General features: G+C 41.5%; 1 protein-coding gene across 1 annotated transcript; it reads left to right on the top strand.

Moving 5' to 3' along the window:
- The first annotated feature begins 5,634 nt into the window (after positions 1 to 5,634).
- On the top strand, positions 5,635 to 7,067 carry LOC117207631. The gene is made up of 3 exons (XM_033448014.1): positions 5,635 to 5,824; positions 6,122 to 6,237; positions 6,525 to 7,067. Exons 1-3 carry the CDS (start codon positions 5,651 to 5,653, stop codon positions 6,880 to 6,882), a joined length of 648 nt encoding a protein of 215 aa, XP_033303905.1. The 5' UTR covers positions 5,635 to 5,650; the 3' UTR covers positions 6,883 to 7,067.
- The last annotated feature ends 3,026 nt before the right edge of the window (positions 7,068 to 10,093 follow it).

The following is a 10,093-nucleotide window of genomic DNA, read 5'->3' as shown; positions in this document are numbered from 1 at the left end:
GTCTCCAAAAGCCTCCAACAGAATTTTGGATGATCTAGACTGGACTGCAACGTGGGACACCGTGGGATACCGTCGGTCCAGTTTGGGTCTCCAAAAGCCTCCAACAGAATTTTGGATGATCTAGACTGGACTGCAACGTGGGACACCGTGGGAAACCGTCGGTCCAGTTTGGGTCTCCAAAAGCCTCCAACAGAATTTTGGATGACCTAGACTGGACTGCAACGTGGGATACCGTGGAAAACCGTCGGTCCAGTTTGGGTCTCCAAAAGCCTCCAACAGAATTTTGGATGATCTAGACTGGACTGCAACGTGGGACACCGTGGGAAACCGTCGGTCCAGTTTGGGTCTCCAAAAGCCTCCAACAGAATTTTGGATGATCTAGACTGGACTGCTACGTGGGACACCGTGGGATACCGTCGGTCCAGTTTGGGTCTCCAAAAGCCTCCAACAGAATTTTGGATGATCTAGACTGGACTGCAACGTGGGACACCGTGGGAAACCGTCGGTCCAGTTTGGGTCTCCAAAAGCCTCCAACAGAATTTTGGATGATCTAGACTGGACTGCAACGTGGGACATCGTTGGACAGCGTTGGACAGCGTTGGACGTCGTTGGACATCGTTGGACGTCGTTGGACATCGTTGGACATCGTTGGACGTCGTTGGACATCGTTGGACATCGTTGGACGTCGTTGGACATCGTTGGACATCGTTGGACATCGTTGAACGTCGTTGGACATCGTTGGACGTCGTTGGACGTCGTTGGACGTCGTTGGACGTCGTTGGACGTCGTTGGACGTCGTTGGACGTCGTTGGACGTCGTTGGACGTCGTTGGACGTCGTTGGACGTCGTTGGACGTCGTTGGACGTCGTTGGACGTCGTTGGACGTCGTTGGACGTCGTTGGACAACGTTGGACAACGTTGGACACCGTTGGACAACGTTGGACACCGTTGGACAACGTTGGACAGCGTTGGACAGCGTTGGACACCGTTGGACAACGTTGGACAACGTTGGACAACGTTGGACAACGTTGGACACCGTTGGACATCGTGGGACGCCGTGGGACATCGTGGGACACCGTGGGACACCGTTGGACATCGTGGGATGCGTACGTTTTAGTCTTAATTAATCGTAAGGTAGATACCTATGTTAAGTGCATTGTGAGCTCATTCTGTACAACGACATTTATCCACCTTAGAACGAAAAAAAGAAAAATCTCGTCTCCCTTCACTCGCTTACCACACAGTACTTATTGTACTCGCGATTTATCGGTTCGCGATCACTCAGTTCTTTCAAACCGTAGCGTGACGTACTCGCTCGCGCGTATTCCGCGTACGTGCGGGTCAACGTGCACTGGACAACTCTTTGGATTCGTAAGTCGCCCCAAGGACACCTCTGTCCTGGTGACTGCTCGACGACTGCTCGACGTTCGCATCGTATCGCGGGAGTTGTCGTCGCGCCGGTGATGCTGGCGAATCTGTTGGGGATTCAGTCGTGGATCTGCAGTCCTGTCCGATTGGTACTTTGGTACTCGGTCAGGGACCTGCAATTTCACGTCCTCCGTAATTCTGTTCGGGCCCGCGGGAGTGGACCCCACTGTTCAGTTGAGGTCAATGCCTTCGTAATCCTGTTCAGCGGTCCCTCCCCGTGAGTGGACCCCACTGTTCAGTTGAGGCCTCTTGCCTTTGTAATCCTGTTCAGCGGTCCATCCCCGGGTTCCACATGTTCAGTTGGAGTGTGTTAAGTTGCTGGCCTATTTGCTGGATCCACGGCTGAATTACCCGTGGATCACTGGCATCATCGGTCGGCGGCATCGACCGCGACTCGTGTAAGTTTCGAACGGCGAAACAGGAATCGAGTTACGGTCAATTCTTGGGCTTTCCGCTGAACCTCGGGGTTATCTCGTGTACGGGGGTACGTCGCGTAGGTTTGTTAGTTCTTTCGAGAGATCGCGATCTCGTTCGTTTCGGGCGCGCCGCGATTTTTTCCTTTATCATCTGATTAATCGGGCATCTTCTTGTTTTCCCATTTTTAAGGGAAACTTATTGAGATCACGTTAGAGCTTATAACTTTTCAGTATCTTCAATATCTTATAGTATCGCAAAAGTAGAACGTTAAACAGTTTAGTACAGCGACTCGTATGTCCCTTCTGCAAGACACGAAATGGTATATATAGTGTCAGTAGCTATATTTCTTTTTTTTAATTCCAAGTTAGATAAATATGTGTTTGATACCGAATGATGCCAGTAGGGATGCGAATTATTGTATGATATCTGTACTGATCGATGTAATCGTTGTGTGGGAGATGGATGTTGCGTTGTGTAAGCTTTGTTTTACGTTTGTAAAGATTCGTGTAACTGCTGCGTAGGAGATAGGTGTTTCACGGTTATGAAATAACTATCTCTTTACGCAGGCCCATGAAGTAGAGTCAGAACTCGACATTCTTGCCAGTAGGTTGAATTTCGAGACCGATGCATAATGTTAAATAACCCATGGGCGGGTCTCGTGCGTAGTCACCTCCTCGTGGTGAGACCTGGTAATTGGCATCGTTTTCCAAAAATTAATCAGTTGATTAATCTTTGGAAAACGATACCAAGCCAAGAACTACGCAACAGTCCAGTTTGGATCACCAAAAGCTTCTAAGAGAATTTTGGATGATCTAGACTGGACTGCACCGTGGGACACCGTTGGACGCCGTTGGACGCCGTTAGACACCGTGGGACACCATAGAATATCACAAAGACATTGTCGGATGCATACGTCTTGGCTTTAATTATTTATAAAATCGATATACGTAGGCCATTTTTTTACGTGGGGAAATCCTCATGGACACTCCGCCGGGTAATGTCGGACTCTTACCGACTAAAACACCACGGTGGTCTTCCTAACGCTTAACAGGAGTGCTCCGGGCCTCTTTCGAATCGCTGCCGGAGCACTCCTGCGTCTTTTCCCTTTCCAAGGATGCCATTCCTGGTACCTAATTCAGGCGTCAAGTGAAACCACATCTCCTAACGCCACCCCCTGGGCCGTCGTGCAAGTCCGAAGAGATCCCAGAACTTCCTCGACGTAACGACCCTTATGACAACCTAGGGCGGCGGCACCGCGGCTCTACGCCGTACACCCAGCGTTACTCTTCGACGCGGGACTCTGCAGGAGTGAGAAATTCTCTCTCTCTGTCTGTTCCTTTGCGAGCATTATCGATATACGTAGGCCAAGCTATGATTTATCGTATAATCTTCGTAATCATGCGTGTAATAGTTCTGTGGCAGATAGATATCGTGTAGTGTATTCTTACTTTCAAGCTAATAAAGATCTATGCAATCTGTATAATCGTTCTGTGGGAGATGGATGGTGCATAGTGTGCACTTATTTTTAAGTTTTGAGTTAAGATAATTAATTTCAATTCTTAGCTTAAATAGCTAACAGCCAGTGGGATGCACTCGTCTTACAATTAATTGTGGAGAACTGAGCATGTGGGATAGGTGTGTTTTAGCTTCAGCTAAATTTAAAATAAATATGTCTAAGCTAATTTCATTATGTGCGCCTTTTTATACAAAGATAGAGGATAAAATGGGGTAAAATGGAACATCAAAGTTTCTCTTAGATAAGAGCTACGAATGAGTTGCTATCATGTGATATGAGACTGAACATGCCTCAGTTACATTTAAATCTTAATTTCCATTTCTATCGCTAATTTGAAGCCTTACTTCTAAGTCTTAGTTTTTAGATTTTTTAATTATATAAAATGAATGTTTTCATAGGTCTCAGTTTTAATTCAAACCAATACTGAATCGATAACGTAGCCTGTGACACGAAAAGAAAGGTAGTTTATGGGCCACAAAATGTGTGGCACAAAAATGCATTTTTGTCTTATCAGACTTATAGAAATGAAATTTTTAATTGTTCACGAAATAACTACATTTAGGCCTATCTCGAATCTATTTTTGTATGTATTTATTAAAAATGAAATTAGTCCCTGGTAGAATGTTATAGTGCCATCTATTAAGCATCACATGTACAATTCTATTGTAACCTTATTTTCCACTGAGTCGGTAACATTAAAAAATTACTCGAAAATGGTAACAGTAAAGTAATGGTAATAGTAACAGTAAAGTATGATGCTTGTTTATATTTAATGAAGCTTATTACATGTACATATCAGTTCCAAGTCTTTTACATTATTTGCCAGTTTTTGAAATTGTATTGGACACGGGAAACACATAATAAAATTATTTTTATACTAGTAGATACCTCGTCAACGATACTATCCTAACCTAGAAAATGAAATTAAGTATTATTCCTAATCACAACCGCAATACGTATCACCATTAACATTCCAATAATTTCACTTACAATTACAATTCTCATACCACGAAGTCGAGGAATATTCTACTTCTAAACTAGAAAATACTTAAACGATGGTAATATAATATCCAACATTTATTCGAATATTCGTATTATATTTATTCGTACATGAACTAATTTTAATCTTATTTTTGTAAATAATCGTACCGAAAACACTCTGATTTTACAATTAACGATAATGAACGTATACTGTGAATTTCAATCATACATGCATAAATTATCAATATTATATCATTCAAATCAACTATTTTTATATTATAATATTATGTCAAAATTATACGCCCGTATTAATCATTCATGTATTATTATTAATATTCAAAAACGCTGAATGCAAGAAGACCTAGCCTGAACTAATAAATAAAACATAGTCAAAATGTTACCACTCATGGGTATAATAAATACCCGCGGTCACTATGCTCATCAAAAATTCTACGTAATACAACGTGCTCGTGTCGGCTCGAACCTTTCATCCTGCGACATGATTGAATGACCGGAGGAACAAAAACGCATGCGACTCACGATAAGATGCGAAATACGTTGTCATCGATGTTATTGTAACCCAGGAGAAGTCGTTAATGTTACACAGGAAAGCCTGACATCAAACAGGAAACAGCAAGCTACGAGGGAATAGAAGATTGGAAAAAGGACTATAACGAAACGTGAAATATTATAATTTGTTCTTAAAGATAGTATTACTTACATATTGTTCGTCTTTTTATTAATAAGAAGTATGATATTACGAAGATAAAATATACGATTGAAATATTATTTTACGTTTATTATATTCAAGATATTATTTGTCCATTATATTTCCTATATTATATATATTATATTATATTATATATATAACAACAAAATTGTTGCACGCAAAAATACTTAATCCCACGGTATTGAAGTGAACTTATACATTGAACAGATAGTTTCTATGTAACATTTATTTCACTTTATTCAAAGTTTCTACATACATGAACAAGTAACAATACACAAGTAACAAACGCGGTGAATGGAATTCTTTTTTCTCTTTCTTCAAATGAAAAATTGACATATTACTGAAAATTCTTCTTACATGGATATTCATGTTGCTGTGCCAAAGGCAGTAAACAATGGAACCATTGTGATGCAATCATAATGTTGAACGTAATTCTTTCAACGTGATAAGATAATCGCCGATCGAACATTGGTTTCTGTACATCTTGCGATACTTCAACGAGTCATGCTATATAAGGATGTCGGAACAGAACAGCTCATAGTACGTCGATCGTAAGAGAACGCACGGCCAAGAAGTCGATGATGACATTCGCGAAATCTTCATTAATCAGCTGCCTGTTGGGTATTTTACTTTGGGAAATTCATGGACAAGGCATAATGGTTGATCCCATTAGCAGAAGCAGCGCCTGGCGCAAGGGATTCCCCGTTGAAGTAAATGTCAACGACCATGAACTTTCCTGCGGAGGACCGACCGTAAGAATTCTATTCACTGCTCTGAAATAATAAGTGAAATTTTATGGAAAGCAAAGTAAATATAGTTTTGTAGATATAGTAATATAGAAAGCAAACTAGATATAGTTTTGTTATCAATCAGACAGTATTAAGATATTCTATCGAAGACGAATTTCGATTCGACAAGAAACAAAATCCTCACACGTTGGAACTGCAACACGCCTGACAGAAATGTAGAAAAGAAGGTTTCGAGAAGGCGACGTTGGAGATGTGACCGAGAAATGAAAAAGAAATGAATCGATTCGTTTTGCCTCGCAGATTCAGTTCACGCAAAATGATGGATTGTGTGGAATATGCGGTGACGATTACGCTATACCACGACCTAGACCAAATGAAAACGGTGGACGTTATGGAACCGGCGTGATCGTCCAAAGGTAAGTTCATTTCCTCGCTGGACAGCGGAATTTTGTACATTTATTTAAAAATGTAAAGATACAAAAATACATGGAATAAATACAAAGAGATATATATAATATATAAAATATCTAAAATATAATTGTCGTTATAACACTTAGTAGATAAAACCACCTTCTATCCAAATGCTACGAATGATTTCTTATCTTAGCGATGACACTTTTATAATGCGAGCGCTTTAAAATCTAGATTTCCAAGGTTCGAGATATCTCGAAAGCCACGTTGATTAATATTTCTGTTATTTTAGGTACAGAGTAAACGACATTGTCAACGTAACTGTGAAACTGATTAGTAACGACCTGGGAAGCTTCTCGTTCAGTCTGTGCCCCTTGAAAGGACCGAAGGATCTCGAGACCGAAATGTGTTTCAAAAAATATCCGCTTCAATTGGAGAACACACAGAACAACTTTTTGCTGCCAAATTATCAAAAGGACTTCTACATACGAGTTCGGCTGCCATCGAAATTGATCTGCGAACATTGTGTGTTTAGATGGACTTATGTAATCGGAAACCACGCTACTCTATGTTATAACAATAGAGTCGGAGTCGGATGTGCACCTCAAAAGACATTCAAAAATTGCGCCGATATCGCGATCTCTTCCTAAGATCTGATTACTCCTTCTGGTCGATAACATGTGTACCTTCGTTACGTAGATTAAATTAGAGAATAACTGTTCAATTAATCGAAGGAGTTTTCTTCTTTCGTCTGGTCTATAAGCACATCTGAAAATGTTTAAAAAAGATTCGGCAAAAATGTCAGGGGAGATCATTGCGATAATAGAGGTAAGATCAGCTAGGAATCGAAATACACCTTCTAATTAAAATTAATAAGAATACACGTGTGCAGGATTCGATCAATCACAGTGAAATAGAAAACAAGAGAATACTTTCTCGTTATTTTCATACACCTCGTACGATTACATTCGATATAACGATGCGCGTAATCTACCTTCCTCAAAAGTACTTTAATCCCTTTTTATTTTATTTCTATCAGCCACTGAGAGTGATATGAAAGTTAGGCAGTCAATAAAGATAGACTTATCGTATCTTCTAAGATAATATTTGCAATATAATGTTAGGTACGACTATCGGAGAGAAACGGCTGGAAAGGAAACATAAAACAAGGATAGCAACGGATTAGCGTTTTCTAAACGCGTGTCCGTTCATTGTTCCACCCGTGCGGCGCAACAGGTAATAAATAATGGAAAAGGGAGATAAAACAGCTGGCTGATAATGCACGGTGATACAAAGTAGAAATTAACGGGAAGCGTGAACATGCAGATTATTCGGCACGCTTTCACCGAATCTCGGCCTCTCCTCGAGCTTTCATCCCGGTCTTCTTCGCACGTGTTACACTTTCCGCGTTGCCTTCCTTGTTTCTTCGATCCATAAACATTTGAAAGAGCAATAATTTATTGATTATTAGATGTTGCAAATGTTTCCTACGGTAACGCTACAATATCGAAGGTACCAGACGACTAATTAGCATTCAATGACAGCATCACTTATGAATAATCAGATTCATTACGATGCTAGTGGCAATCCTACGCGATGATTCTCAAACCGATTGTCCCCATGGAAAATCCGGAACGCGTACCGATGACTAATCCCCCGTTTTGTCAAAACTTCGGATAGGCAACACGAAGCCTATAAACGTAATTTCGAATTCTACCATCGTTTACAGGTAAAAGTTCCATTACTGAATTTTATTGAAAATTTTAAATTATTCGAGACATTGGAATATTCGTGCCGGAGTGTGAGTGTTATCGCGCCAGTAAGTTTTCCATGGCGAGAGAATCTTACGGTTTGATCTTCACGCCGAGTCGTATACGGTGTAAGATGTGTACGGCTGTGATATAATCCTGACGTTAAAAGATTTTTTAAAACCCTTATGATTCAGAGGATCGGACAAGATGATGTGTAGCGATTTTCCAGCGTCTGGCGAGTAGTTCGAATCTAGTTCAACTGCGTGACATAAGACACCAACACGAACACGCGCTATCATTGCGAAGGCGAGGCCGCGTGCGTACGAGAACCTCGCCAGAATCCGCTCGCCTTTTCCTCGCGAAAGATTTCTCCGGCCAAACTTAGTCGAAGATCGTCCTCGACCGGACCGATCCGTCTACCGGGTGACTCATTTACGAGGAAACATCGTTCTGATCTGCTCACTGGCGTTCCACGTGCGTCCGGTATTCGATTTTTAAACAGGACTTTCCACTCGTCCAACACGACACGAATTACGACTACTGTAACCGTTTGATCTTCTTAAATCGAGCAACAAAGCGGAGGGTACTGTTCTTCCGTTCTCCCACCGCTCTCTCACCTCCGATGTCTCGCTACCTTGACCCACTAACACTTTCTCTGGAAAGAACAAGGAACTGGATGGAAATCTATAAAAAGAACCGTGACGCGCATCGCCCTATCCAACAGGGGAAATTTATTTCACAAGTCTCCAGGAAAGAGAATTCGAAGGTTTCCGGTTGTATCCTCGCCAAGACGATTGTTCGTCTACAAGTCATCCTGATTTCTTAATTGTCTACCTGCTGCACCTCTCAGCGAACAAAGAAGAAACCACGAGCTTGGCGATGCAACGAGGAACTCTGAAAACGAGGTCGGCGCTGAAATTACGTCTTGTTCCAATCCGAAGATCTCGAGCTGATCTTGTCCGGTAATTGCGTATCGCGTGCGAGCTCCGGAATGGCTGCGTATGCGAATTAATTTAAAATACACAATACGAAACGAGTTTGTTCGAACGAAGTTGTTGGCATTCGGAAATAAAACACATATATCTGTCCTACGGGAACGGCATAAAAAAACGGGATCGACGTGTGACGAGTCCGTGAAACGAATTCCAAATGCATTTAACGAGGTGTTACGTTGCATCGGCTGGTAATTCCAAGGCGTGTGCTCATCGCAGTGCAGCTCGAACAATTGTGTGTTAATTGGTTCGTAAAAAAAAAAAAGTAGGAAAGTTTCTGGGAGGAGAAAGAGCGTTCGCGATTGTCTCTGATCGTATCGTCGCGTTGTTTTGTAAGGTGAAACTGTTTCTAAAATTACATTGTAACGTAGCACGCAACATTTTATTCGGCCAGCGAAGTGACGATCGATCAACGATGAAAATACGCGACAGCGGACAATTTACTTTCGATTTCGCCGCTTTGGCCGTGGAACATCGCGCCGCTTGTCCTTCGATTCGTGCCACGCACGTTTTTCTGTCGTCTCGCTAAGCAATAAGAAGGCAGCAATTACGCGATTCAGCGATCAACGCGAGGACGATTGACCTAGCGCGTTGCAACAGGATCAAAGAAACTTCGCGGAAAATTTCTCGCAAGGGTAAAACCGGTATATTCCGATAGCGAATACGTGTTTATAAAATACAATTATTCCATGCAAAATTGTAAATATATAATATAAAATATAATATCGGAATAACGTTATTACACAATATATAACATGTAATTATTACGTATAACATTGCGCGATATTATTTCAATACTCCGCTATAATAATCCTCGTATCGTACCCGATTTTTTCGACGATAGCGGGAATACGAATTGCTACGAACAGAACCAAACCTAATTAAAAGTAATTTCCTCCAAACTATCGACTGATGACCGATATTTGATTGCACTTTTTGTAAACATCTTAATCCGTAAGTTTGTTTAGTCCAACAAGATGCATAAATAGTCGTTCTCAATCCAAGCGAAATCTCATTGAAGGCAACCGTTTTGGGTTACAACCAACCCTCGGTAGAAATCTCCAAGGAAGCCACGATCAAAACAGAAGGGGAAATAAGCATAACAGGAAGCCGTCTGT

The sequence above is a fragment of the Bombus bifarius genome, unplaced genomic scaffold, assembly GCF_011952205.1.
Source record: "Bombus bifarius isolate JDL3187 unplaced genomic scaffold, Bbif_JDL3187 scf7180000008039, whole genome shotgun sequence".
NCBI lineage: Eukaryota > Metazoa > Arthropoda > Insecta > Hymenoptera > Apidae > Bombus > Bombus bifarius.
Note: the sequence above shows the minus strand (reverse complement) of the source record. Positions and strands in the feature narration are given on the sequence as shown.